General features: G+C 39.2%; 1 protein-coding gene across 1 annotated transcript in view; it reads left to right on the top strand.

Moving 5' to 3' along the window:
* The window catches only part of LOC120531535, a 46,669-nt gene that overhangs the window by 23,330 nt on the left and 9,079 nt on the right, over positions 1-14,260 (top strand). Inside the window, exon 5 of the mRNA XM_039757036.1 lies at positions 3,940-4,082. Within this exon, the coding sequence (XP_039612970.1) occupies positions 3,940-4,082 (143 nt within the window). The remainder of the gene's footprint in view (positions 1-3,939; positions 4,083-14,260) is intronic.

Below are 14,260 nucleotides of genomic sequence, written 5' to 3' on the forward strand. Positions count from 1 at the left end.
GTGAAAATGTCAGAACCTACAGAGAATGCAGCTTGCTGTGTTTTAGTGAAACGTGGCTAACGTCTACCATCCCAGATGCTAACGTGGAGCTACCCGGGTTTAGCACAGTTAGAGCGGACAGAGACGCAAGTACCTGCGGAAAGAATAAAGGAGGAGGACTCGCTCTCTATGTCAATACAAAGTGGTGCAACTCATGACATGTAAACGTTAAAATCTCCACTTGCTGCAGGGACATCGAACTGTTGGCCGTAAGTCTGCGCCCTATTACTTGCCCAGAGAGTTTGGACACGTGATTGTTGTTATTGTTTACATCCCCCCTCAAGCGAACGCGGAGATGGCGAGTGACATCATCCATTCCGCAGTTGCTAAGTTACAAACGCAGCACCCTGAGGCACTTGTGCTAATCGCTGGAGACTTTAACCATGTAACGCTGGACAAAACATTACCTGCCTTCTCCCAGTATGTGGATTGTAACACTTGGGGAAACAGGACTATCGACCTACTGTATGCAAACGTTAAAGACGCATACAGCGCCACCCGCTGCCTGCGCTTGGGAAAGCAGATCATAACCTGGTTCTGCTTCAGCCTCAATACAAACCAAGAGTGAGGGCTACCTACAACTACACGCTCATTCAGGAAGTGGTCCCTGAGGCAGAGCAGGCTCTGAGAGACTGCTTTGGAACTACAGACTGGGATATATTGCTGGGTCACATAGTGAGAACATTGAAGAGGCTGTTGAATGCACAACTGATTACATCAACTTCTGTATGGACATTGTAGTTCCAGTAAGAACAGTATGCTGCTATGCTAACAACAAGCCATGGGTTACAAGTGACATCAAGGGCCTTTTGAACCAGAAGAAAAGGGCTTTTAAAGGTGGTGATCAGCATGAGCTCAAGTGCGTGCAGAAGGAACTCCGAGTCCAGCTCAGGGCGCGAAAGAGCAGTACAGGAGAAAGCTGGAGCAGAAGTTGCAGAACAACAGCATGAAGGAAGTGTGGGATGGGATGAAGATTATCACTGGCTGCAGCTCAAGCGGGTGCCGCCATCGAGACAGACGTGGAGAGAGCAAACCAAATGAACAACTTCTTTAATAGGTTTGATCACAGTAACCCACTCTCACCTCGAGTACTGCATCCTCCAACCATCCTTCTGCTGATACCAGCATAGGTGAGACATCCCCACCCACAATTACAGCAGCCCAGGTGAGCAGAGAGCTGAAAAGACTTTGTGCCAGCAAAGCAGCGGGTCCAGATGGTGTATCGCCACGACTGCTGAAGGCAGTCCTCTACAGCGCATCTTCAACCTGAGCCTGGAACAGGGAGAGTCCCAAGGCTTTGGAAAACATCTTGTATCACCCTGTCCCAAAGGTATCACGTCCTAGTGAGCTGAATGACTTCCGGCCTGTTGCTCTGACGTCACATCTGATGAAGACCATGGAGCGGCTGCTGCTTCACCACCTGAGGCCACAGGTCCGTCAGCCCTCGACCCTCTGCAGTTCGCATACCAGGAGAAGGTGGGAGCGGAGGATGCCATCATCTATATGCTACACGATCCCTCTCCCACCTGGACAGAGGCAGTGGTGCTGTAAGAATTATGTTTTGGACTTCTCTAGCGCCTTCAACACCATCCAACCTCTGCTCCTTAGAGACAAGCTGACTGAGATGGGAGTAGACTCACACCTGGTGGCATGGATTGTGGACTATCTTACAGACAGACCTCAATATGTGCGTCTTGGGAACTGCAGGTCTGACATTGTGTTCAGCAATACAGGGGCGCCGCAGGGGACTGTACTTTCTCCGGTCCTGTTCAATCTATATACATCAGACTTCCAATATGACTCGAAGTCCTGCCACGTGCAAAAGTTCGCTGATGACACTGCTATTGTGGGCTGCATCAGGGTGGGCAGGAGGAGGAGTACAGAAAGTTAATCAAAGACTTTGTTAAATGGTGCGACTCAAACCACTTACACCTTAACACCAGCAAGACCAAGGAGCTGGTGGTGGATTTTAGGAGGCCCAGGCCCCTCATGGACCCTGTGATCATCAGAGGTGACTGTGTGCAGAGGGTGCAGACCTTAAATATCTGGGAGTGCAGCTGGATGACAAATTGGACTGGACTGCCAATACTGATGCTCTATGTAAGAAAGGTCAGAGCAGACTATACTTTCTGAGAAGGTTGGCATCCTTCAACATCTGCAGTAAGATGCTGCAGATGTTCTACCAGACGGTTGTGGCGAGTGCCCTCTTCTGTGTGCTGGGGTGGCAGCATAAAGATGAAAGACGCCTCACGCCTGGACAAACTTGTTAAGAAGGCAGGCTCTATTGTAGGATTAAAGTTGGACAGTTTAACATCTGTGGCAGAGCAACGGGCACTAAGCAAACTCCTGTCAATCATGAATAATCCACTGCATCCACTTAACAGTGTCATCTCCAGACAGAGGAGTAGTCTTGCTCCACTGACAGACTGAGGAGATCGTTCCTCCCCCACACTATGCGACTCTTCAATTCCACCCGGGGGAGTAAATGCTAACATTAATTTTATTTTAATTTTTTTCATTTTTATTACTATTTAATTTAATATTGTTTCTTTGTATCAGTATACTGCTGCTGGATTATGTGAATTTCCCCTTGGGATTAATAAAGTATCTATCTATCTAAAAGACCTAACATTTCTTATTTCATCATACATTTCATTGTTGTAGACATGGAACACATATGAAATGTATGCATCTCAAATAACGATATATCATTACCTATGTAATTCCTTATAACTCATTGCTAAATAAAACCTTCAGTACAGATTTGAGCTGAAAGTGAAAATTCTGGCTGGGGGATTGCTGAGCACAAGTTGAGTGCCACTAATTGATGCGTTTGCCAAACAAAAATGGTTATGCGCGGGCAATTGATGCAGTGATTGAGGACTTATGAGTTTCTCGCATATGTTTAGGAACAGTAGGGTGTTTAAGAAGAACAACATTTTCTAGGGATTCTCTTAATCATGATGCTAAAGGTGTCATTACTTTCACTTTAGTTTTGCACCAATACTGTTTTGATAAACATTTTAGATACTACAGTAAGGTTATGCTTTTTATTTCCCCCTATACAGCCAGTAGCTTTGCTGCTTTTTCATTTCCCCATATACAGCTGGTAGCTTTGCTGGTTTTTCATTTCCCCATATACAGCTGGTACCTTTGCTGGTTTTTGGACTTTCATGCTGTTTTTCCTTTTTTGTAAAGTTTGTATGTCCTCCTCCTGTTCTTGTAGCACTCCAGCTTCCTCCCAATTGCCCAGTTGTCCATTGACAACTGTAAACTAACCCAGGGTAACTGTGCATACACAGCAGTGAACTTTGTTCCCCTCTAAGGCTGAGTTGCTACCAGATTTAATTTTGCACTCTGTCACATTGAATAGGTAGCGAGGTTACATAAATTCAATTAAAAATATGTAAAAGTCCTGTAGTGTTTTTGTTGTGGTAGATTTTGTATACGAATTGCCATGTGTTGCACAGTGGTGCATTGTTGTGTACTGTTGCCTCAAGAGCTTCAAGGACCTGGGTTTGTATCTTGTAAGATTAGTGTCAGTATGGGTTTTCTTCATGCACTTTAGTTTTCTTCCAAAATTGTGAATATTATATTGATTGGTGAAGCAAAATTTGTCATATTGGTAGGTGAGTTAATTAGTCTTGATAAAGACTTGCATTTAGTTAATGGTTAGGTCCTAATTGTGAATCTAGTAATAGGCCTCAGCTCCTTGTGATGGTAAAATGAAAGAAGTGGGTTGAGTGAAGGTGGGGGTGGATAGACCGATAGATGGATGTATGGATACATTTGCTATTCAGCAAATGTTTTAACTTTAATTTTCTTTGAGGTTTTCTCCTTTTTTGCACCCTGTACTCCAATTCCAATATTCAATAAATGTTGTTATGTTTACGACTATAGGATTTGAACTTATCATATCAAGACCTTGGAGATCCTTACCAGGTGGAAAATTTCTACAAAATCCTTAAACGTTTGATACGAGTGGAACGACTTCAGTTGGTGGACAATTCTTTAAAGGATTTGAGTCCAGTTAGACTGCCAAGGTTGGTTAAAGTCTTCATAATCAATAACTCTTTAAATACTTTAATAATAATACCTGGCTGGGTGTATTATGCCATAAAAATTCAAAGGGATTGTTATGGAACCCTAGCATATATATTTTTGATTCTGATATTGCAAGGTTTAGCCTGAAGATTCTCATTTTTGTCATGTTACACTGTGATATCACTTTTAGCAATATACCTCATTATGCCATTGCCTGATTCTTAGAAAAACAAGTAAACAGCTTCAGGAAACAAACTGCATGGTTCATTCTGAATGTTTTGACTGAACTTTAGACATAGTACCATGCACTGTAATTGTTGGGCACCTTTATGCTTTTGCAGTAGTCTTTCTTGTGTGTTTTTATGTATTCTTCTGTAAGTCTCACACAGTAAAAGAACATTGGTATCTGTAATTTATTAGAAGAATAATGTTGCAAAGATCGAATCTATACTAATAAAAGGCAAAGCCCTCACTGACTCACTCACTCACTCACTCACTCACTGACTCATCACTAATTCTCCAACTTCCTGTGTAGGCAGAAGGCTGAAATTTGGCAGGCTCATTCCTTACAGCTTACTTACAAAAGTTGGGCAGGTTTCATTTCGAAATTCTACACGTAATGGTCATAACTGGAACCTACAAGTTTAATGAGAGGACGCAGGATATAAACGAGAGTTTTGATCACTTTGTAACTAAGTTAAAATTGCAGGTGAGGGGCTCTGCTTATGCAAATTCCGAGAGACTGTGTTTGTGGGGGATTGACAGTTAAGGCAGGTGGGGGAGTCACGTCATCATCTCCCCTCCCATTCACCTCATTTCGCTCTGAGCTGCGCTCTGCAGCTAACGCAGTGTTATGACTTTGTGTCGCTGCCACCAAATACTCACAGAAAAATCCACAAGTTAATACACACGCTGTGTCTAGAGTTTCTCCACACTGAATCCTCCAGGCACTACTTACAAAAGGTTACATTGACAATTGTGTTATTTTTAAAATGTTTCCTTTTCTTAGCACAAGCACAGCTGAGAAGCTTCGATGCATGTGCTCCATAATGCGTTAAAAATCACGCATTTAATCATACTTTGCATTACAAGCAAAGGGGAACTTCTGTCAATGCATGATTTCATGGTACACCGATTACATTAATCAGCACTTCCCGATTCATTTTAGCCTCGCACCCCCTTGCTTTGAGAAGAAGTATGAAAAAATATGAGGTTAACACAGAAAAACAATTCACCAATTGAAGCTTTATGAATAATCGATTCGCCATCAATAATTGTTTTGGTTAAGCCATACTAAGTGTAATCCTCCTTCCATGGAATATATAAAGTCAAATCTTGAATACAGTGGTGTGAAAAACTATTTGCCCCCTTCCTGATTTCTTATTCTTTTGCATGTTTGTCACACAAAATGTTTCTGATCATCAAACACATTTAACCATTAGTCAAATATAACACAAGTAAACACAAAATGCAGTTTTTAAATGATGGTTTTATTATTTAGGAGAAAAAATCCAAACCTACATGGCCCTGTGTGAAAAAGTAATTGCTCCTGAACCTAATAACTGGTTGGGCCACCCTTAGCACCAATAACTGCAATCAATCGTTTGCGATAACTTGCAATGAGTCTTTTACAGCGCTCTAGAGGAATTTTGGCCCACTCATCTTTGTAGAATTGTTGTAATTCAGCTTTATTTGAGGGTTTTCTAGCATGAACCGCCTTTTTAAGGTCATGCCATAGTATCTCAATTGGATTCAGGTCAGGACTTTGACTAGGCCACTCCAACGTCTTCATTTTGTTTTTCTTCAGCCATTCAGAGGTGGATTTGCTGGTGTGTTTTGGGTCATTGTCCTGTTGCAGCACCAAGATCGCTTCAGCTTGAGTTGACGAACAGATGGCGGACATTCTCCTTCAGGATTTTTTGGTAGACAGTAGAATTCATGGTTCCATCTATCACAGCAAGCCTACCAGGTCCTGAAGCAGCAAAACAACTCCAGACCATCACACTACCACCACATTTTACTGTTGGTATGATGTTCTTTTTCTGAAATGCTGTGTTCCTTTTACGCCAGATGTAACGGGACATTTGCCTTCCAAAAAGTTCAACTTTTGTCTCATCAGTCCACAAGGTATTTTCCCAAAAGTTTTGGCAATCATTGAGATGTTTCTTAGCAAAATTGAGACAAGCCCTAATGTTCTTTTTGCTTAACAGTGGTTTGCGTCTTGGAAATGTGCCATGCAGGCCGTTTTGCCCAGTCTCTTTCTTATGGTGGAGTCGTGAACACTGACCTTAATTGAGGCAAGTGAGGCCTGCAGTTCTTTAGATGTTGTCCTGGGGTCTTTGTGACCTCTCGGATGAGTCATCTCTGCTCTTGGGGTAATTTTGGTCGGCCGGCCACTCCTGGGAAGGTTCACCACTGTTCCATGTTTTTGCCATTTGTGGATAATGGCTCTCACTGTGGTTCGCTGGAGTCCCAAAGCTTTAGAAATGGCTTTATAACCTTTACCAGACTGATAGATCTCAATTACTTCTGTTCTCATTTGTTCCTGAATTTCTTTGGATCTTGGTATGATGTCTAGCTTTTGAGGTGCTTTTGGTCTACTTCTCTGTGTCAGGCAGCTCCTATTTAAGTGATTTCTTGATTGAAACAGGTGTGGCAGTAATCAGGCCTGGGGGTGGCTACGGAAATTGAACTCAGGTGTGATACACCACAGTTAGGCTATTTTTTAACAAGGGGCAATTACTTTTCACACAGGGCCATGTAGGTTTGGATTTTTTTCTCCCTAAATAATAAAACCATCATTTAAAACTGCATTTTGTGTTTACTTGTGTTATATTTGACTAATGGTTAAATGTGTTTGATGATCAGAAACATTTTGTGTGACAAACATGCAAAACAATAAGAAATACACCACTTTATATATATATATATATATATATATATATATATATATATATATGTATATAGATATAGATAGATATAGATAGATAGATAGATAGATATAATATAGATATATAGATATGACAACAACACTCATATCAAAGACAAAACAATTACATTAACAATCATGTTACGTTATTTTTTAAAATTTTTCCTTTTCTTTTCCAAAACTTCTTTAACACACTACTTCTCAGCTGCGAAGCGCGGGTATTCTGCTAGTATATATATATACCCCGATCTACATACTCTCAATTAGACAAAACACACTGTGGCGCAATGGCTTCGCCTCTAGCGCCGCTGTCCGAGGTTCGATTCCAGAGAGGGGGTGCACTGAGTATGTACATGCACTTCCCGATTCATTTTACCCTCGCATCCCCTTGGTTTGAGACGTATGAAAAAATATGCGGTTAACGAGAAAGACAGATCACCAATTGAAGCTTTATGAATAATGGATACAATACAAAGCGCGTTCCTAAGACTGATCGGAGGCAAATTTCATTTCAAAAGACTACCCGACAGAAGCCTTGATAAAGGCGTGGTTTTGTGCACTCTGAAAAGCAAGCAAAATTAGATACATTACAGAAAGCGGACTTTGTGGCTCTTACTGGGGATCATTGGACTTCCGTGACCGTTAGTAATTCTAATTACATCTAATTACAAAATGTTTAATGATCACACTGTTTTAGCCTATGTACAAAATAATTTTTCTTAAGGTTACTCAGAGTTTAAAGATGAAGCTGGTCAAATTACCTTTTATGTTTCTGCCTTATTATTTTAAGAAGAAAAACTGCACTTTATGTTGAAATTTTGGTTATTATTATTTAAAGACAATACCATTCTGAAAATGTACTTAAAGTAGTTAAAATACCACTTTATTTTTAAGTCTGCCCAATTTTAGCCAGGGATGATATTTTTGTTTCTGTTTTGAATTGAAATGCAGTTTAAAAGCATTTTTTTTTCAGAAATTAAAAGAGCTTCAGTTTACAATATTCATGTCCATGTCTATTATTTGATTCTGTCGCCCACTAAAACCCTTTTAAATTAAAAAAAAACATTTGCGATTTGGGGCAAAGTTTCATGTGTGATTACATACGATTAATCAAGATTAATTAATACACAGCCTCTAATTAATTAGATTAATTTTTTTAATCGAGTCCCACCCCTAACATATATATGTAGATATAGTGTATATATACGTAGATTTGTATATATATATATATATATATATATATATATATATATATATATATATATGTATGTATATATATATATATATATATATATATGTATATATATATATATATATATATATATATGTATATATATGTATATACAGTATATATGTAGATATGTATATGTATTGTGAACTTGAACCCGGACACAGGCAGACAGACATCTTAAATTCACCACACACTTGTTTATTTACACTATGTACAAGTAGTCCCGCACTCAACTCCCCAGTGCCTCTTGCACCGATTCCCCAAGTCCAGGCCTTACAATGCCTCTCTTTTCCTCAGGCCTTACAATGCCTCTCTCTCTTCTGGCCTTACAATGCCTCTCTCTCTTCTGGCCGCCTCCAGTCCTCCCGCTAGCTCCGTCCTCTTCCACCCGACTTCCGCTCTAGACTGAAGGGAGGCGGCCACTTATATACTGCTCCCGGATGAGCACCAGGTGTTTCCGGCATCCCTTCCTTGGCCACGCCGCAGGCGTGGAGGAAGTGCCGCTGTCCTCCCGCCGCCTCCGGGGCGCCACAAAGCTCTTCCCCCAGCACTTCCTGGTGTGGCGGAAGTGCTGGGCCCAGGGTTCCTCAGGCCCCAGGGCGCCGCCTGGCGGTGGCCACAGGCCCCTACAGGGTTGGGCTTCCAATACAACCAGGGCGATCGCCCCCTTGCGGTCTGGAGGAGGCACAAGCCCTCCTCTGGTCTTCCTGGGCGTCCCGGCCGGGCTCCATCCCCGGCCAGGGACCACACGGGATAAACCGGCATCGGGGCGCGGCCTGGCGGTGACCTCGGGTCCCTACAGGGTTGGGCTTCTAAGCCCTGTACCCGAGGCCCCCAACCTAACCAGGACGGATGCCCCTCAAGGTCTGGAGGAGGCACAAGCCCTCCTCTCGTCCTCCCAAGCCCCGGCCGGGACCACAGTATATATATATATATATATATATATATATATATATGTGTGTATATATATATATATATATATATATACATATATATATATCTGTATATATGTATATATTTGTATATGTATATATGTATGTATATGTGTATATATATGTGTGTATATATGTTTATATGTGTGTGTGTGTATATATACACACATATATATATATATATGCCAGCAACACTCATGACAATGACGAAACAATTACATTGTCAATCATGTTACGTTATTTTCAAGATGTTTCCTTTTCTTTTTCATTACTTCTTTAACACACTACTTCTCCGCCATGAAGCGCGGGTATTTTGCTAGTTTTAAATATTATTGAATCCTGGATTATTCTGTAATGATGAGAAACAAAGTCAGAGATTTAGTAAATTCTTGTGTGCCAGAAGAGACACATGCCTCAATGCTTCATGTGATGTAGTAGTTCTTTTTTAAATATGTAGCATTTGCAGATTGTTAATTCTGTTCCAAGTAGTTAAACCATTTTGTAAATCAAGCCCATGTTTTTTTACAACTTGTAAGATGCTAGCTGATAAATATGTTTGATAAATAGGAGGAACACAGTCAGTGCATCAAGTTCATTTGATAAGAAGTTTCAAGTGATATTTTAAACTCAGATCATTACAGTCATGGCCAAAGGTTTTGAGAATGACACAAGTATTGGTTTTCACAAAGTTTGTTGCTACAGTGTTTTTAGATCTTTTTGTCAGATGCTTCTATGGCATACTGAAGTATAATTACAAGCATTTCATAATTAACAATTACATTAAGTTTATGCAAAGGGTCAATATTTGCAGTGTTGGCCCTTCTTTTTTAAGATCTGTGCAATTTGCCCTGGAATGCTGTCAGTCAACTTCTGGGCCAAATTCTGACTCCCATTCTTACATAATCAATGCTTGACCACAAGTTCTAAATGGGATTAAAGTCTGGGGAGTTACCTGGCCATGGATCCAAAATTTCAATGTTTTGTTCACTGAGCCACTTAGTTATCACTTTTGCCTTATGACATCATGACGTCATGCTGGAAAAGGCATTGTTCATCACCAAACTCTGCTATGAAATGGAGTCCTGGCCAATTGCAGCAATATACAGTACTAGCAGAATACCCGCGCTTCGCAGCAGAGAAGTAGTGTATTAAAGAAGTTATGAAAAAGAAAAGGAAAAATTTAAAAAATAACGTAAAATGATTGTTAATGTAATTGTTTTGTCTTTAATATGAGTGTTGTTGTCATATCTATATATCTATATATATATATATCTATATCTACTGTATATATATATATATATATATATATATATATATATATATATATATATATATATAAATAGCAAAATACGCTTAAGCAGAGAAGTAAGAAGAAAAGGAAACATTTTAATAATAACGTAACATGATTGTAATGTAATTGTTTTGTCATTGTCATGAGTGTTGCTGGTATATATACATACATACATACATACATACATACATACATACATACATGTGTACATATATACACACACACATATACTATGGGGTGCCAAACAGGCAAATAAATTGATTTTGTGAATATATAAAGTTGGCGTCAGAATATATAAAGTCAAAACTTGAATATATAAAGTCATTCCCGAATATATAAAGTCAAAACTTGAATATATAAAGTCAGCGCTGGAATATATAAAGTCAAAACTTGAATATATAGCCTAAAGTCAGTCCCAAATATATAAAGTCAAAACCTGAGTATATAAAGACGGCTTTGGAATATTATGGAGCACATGCATCGAAGCTTCTCAGCTGTGCTTGTGCTAAGAAAAGGAAACATTTTAAAAATAACACCATTGTCAATGTAACCTTTTGTAAGTAGTGCCTGGAGGATTCAGTGTGGAGAAACTCTATAGAGACAGCGTGTGTATTAACTTGTGGATTTTTCTGTGAGTATTTGGTGGCAGTGTGACGAAGTTGCTTCGAAAGACGGCGTTAGCTGCGGAGCTCAGCTCAGAGCGAAATGAGGTAAATGGGAGGGGCCTTAACTGTCAATCCCCCACAAACACAGTCTCTCAGAATTTGCATAAGCACAGCCCTTCACCTGCAATTTTAACTTAGTTACAAAGTGATCAAAACTCTCGTTTATATCCTGTGTCCTCTCATTAAACTTGTATCCCGCATTAGCCGTGGGCATGACAAACGCCAGCAGCAGCCTGTCTATGAACTTAATTTAAACTTTAGGTTTACACCGTGCTTTGTTTCCGAAGTAGCAGCACTCATGAATATGGTTGTATATGTCATTCACTCGCTTCTTATTGTTTCGCTGCCTTCTGAATTATATAATGCATGTTTTCTTCAGAGCTTTTTGGAGGTCTTCCTGGTTTTCTACGTACTGCGTTGACAGTCAGTTCACGTGATTACGTGGGAGGCGTGATGATGTCACACGAAACTCCGCCCCCACGGCTTTCGAGCTCAACTCCATTACAGTAAATATAGAAAAATAGCTTCCAGTTATGACCATTATGCGTAGAATTTTGAAATGAAACCTGCCCAACTTTTGTAAGTAAGCTGTTAGGAATAAACCTGCCAAATTTCAGCCTTCTACCTACACGGGAAGTTGGAGAATTAGTGATGAGTCAGTCAGTCAGTGAGGGCTTTGCCTTTTATTAGTATAGATTTCAGTCCTTTATTGAGAAAACCAGTCACCAGATGGAAGATGTTGTTGCCAAACACTAAGTAGTAGTTTGTCTCTTCTTTTCATTCTTTTATCATGAAAAGAACATTCAAAGCATTCTTTGATGTGGTTCCTGCAATGTCCTGGCTTTTGCAAAACATGTAAGTAATGTGTGTGTAGTCTTAAATACCACTAACTCCGGTCAAACATTGTTGGGTGATTCTATTTTTACATATCTTTTACTATTAACTAACTAACTACTACATCAAATGGAGTCTAGTCTCATAACTTAACACACCCACCCTTCATTGTTTGTTCTGGTGAAGGGAATGGTGGTAGCTTGCTCAATTGGAACATTTTAGATCATCTAGCCAGCCATCTCCAAATACTCTGGTAAATTCTTCAGACCAGCTGAGAGATATACTCACACAGAGGTTAATTTACAGCATAAAGAACTTTATTGTAGAATCTGTAAGTAGGTTGAAAGCACACCTGCCTAGCTGCCTTGCTAGTGATACAAACAATTTTTGTGATTGAAAACAGAATGGTCTTTCAAATGACAAAAGCAGAAGTCACACCATGTTTGTTGTTTGACACAAAATAACAACAGAAAGGTTGCAGGTTTTTAATCCTGGAAGTTATAATCAACTATCGTAAAGCAGGCATAGTTCCGACAACTATGTCTAGAAAACAAAACTAGATCTGCTCTTATTTACCTATAACTAGGCAATGTTATTGTCCCATTTATAAAGTGTTGACATTGCAAACACACAAATAAAGCTTTTAGTACTCGTTGTGCTTGATAATCTGAACATAATAGAAATGATCACAAAGAGTTGTGGTTGTATGCCTCAAGTTCAAAATGTTTGCCTTTTACTAGTATAGACTAGCAAAATACCCGCGCTTCGCAGAGGAGAAGTAGTGTGTTAAAGAAGTAATGAAAAAGAAAAGGAAACATTTTGAAAATAACGTAACATGATTGTCAATGTAATTGTTTTGTCACTGTTGTGAGTGATGAGTGTTGCTGTCATATATATATATAAATATATATATATATATATATATACACACATATAAACATATATATATATATACATATCCATACATATACACACACACATATACACACATATATATATATATATATATATATATATATATATACATACATATCTACATATATACATACATATCTACATATATACATATACACACACACACACATATAAACATATATATACATACATATCTACATATATACACACACACACACACACCACACACACAAACGCGCGCACACACACATATATATATATATATACACATACACACAGTCTTTGGGGTGCGAGCAACTGTTGCTGGGGGTGCCAGAATCCATGAAGGAAGAAAAATGAAAAACATTATTTGTACAAAATCTTAATTTATTTATCCATTCCTAAATAATTAAATGGGCAGGCTATTTCGTATCAGTGCAATACGCTGCTTGTTAAAACGGATGACTCCCGCTCTTACGTGCAAGTCTGCGTGGATATTATGAACTATCATTTCTGTTCAAGTTCTATTTAAATTTTAAATAGAAGGAATTTTTATTTAGTCGACAGAATATTATTCCGGAATAAATCAACTCATACCTTAAATAACTTATAATATTTTGCTCTCCATAAAAATATATCCTGTCTAAATTATACAAGTTAGAAATAAAGTAAACGTTAAAAGAACAAACATTCAAATTTCTTTACTCTTATGTAATTTTATATAAAAATAAACTTAAATTTTAAATATCCCAAAAGATTTTGCTCTCCATAAAAATATATCCTGTCAAAATTATACAAATTCAAATATGAACATGGTGCATAACAAAACCTGGAAATATAAATAAAATTTGTTCTTTTCAGCAATAACAAATCAAATCATTCAGTTGTCTTTGCTCTTATGTCATTTTATCAGAGCTGGACGCCTGGCATCTTTTTGGCAACAAGTTCGTTTATGTTTGGTGTGAGGTTCTGTGTTGTGGAGATTCTCAGGATGGACTGCAGGTGCTCATCAGTGAGGCGACTCCTGTGTGCTGTTTTGTTAGTCTTCATGACTGAGAAGAGCTTCTCACACAGATATGTGCTACCAAACATGCACAAGGTTCGAGCCGCATGTAGACGGAGCTGGAGCATTTGTGCGGGAATGGAGTGAATAAACTGTGCGGGCCGTGCAGTATCGTACTTTGCCTTCAGTGTGCCATTACACTGCAGCTCAATCACCTCCATCTGAATCTGCACAGGTGCAGTTTCCACATCGACGCAAATGGGTTGCGAAACAACTCAAAATTCTTTTTGTTCTTCAAAGTCACCAAAGCCCGTGAACTCAGTGAGCAGTGCGCTCAGTTTATCAGCAAAGTGCGATTTTGGGAACACCGTTGTGCCGACTTGGTTCAACATTACTTG

Source organism: Polypterus senegalus, chromosome 1, assembly GCF_016835505.1.
Source record: "Polypterus senegalus isolate Bchr_013 chromosome 1, ASM1683550v1, whole genome shotgun sequence".
NCBI classification, from domain to species: domain Eukaryota; kingdom Metazoa; phylum Chordata; class Cladistia; order Polypteriformes; family Polypteridae; genus Polypterus; species Polypterus senegalus.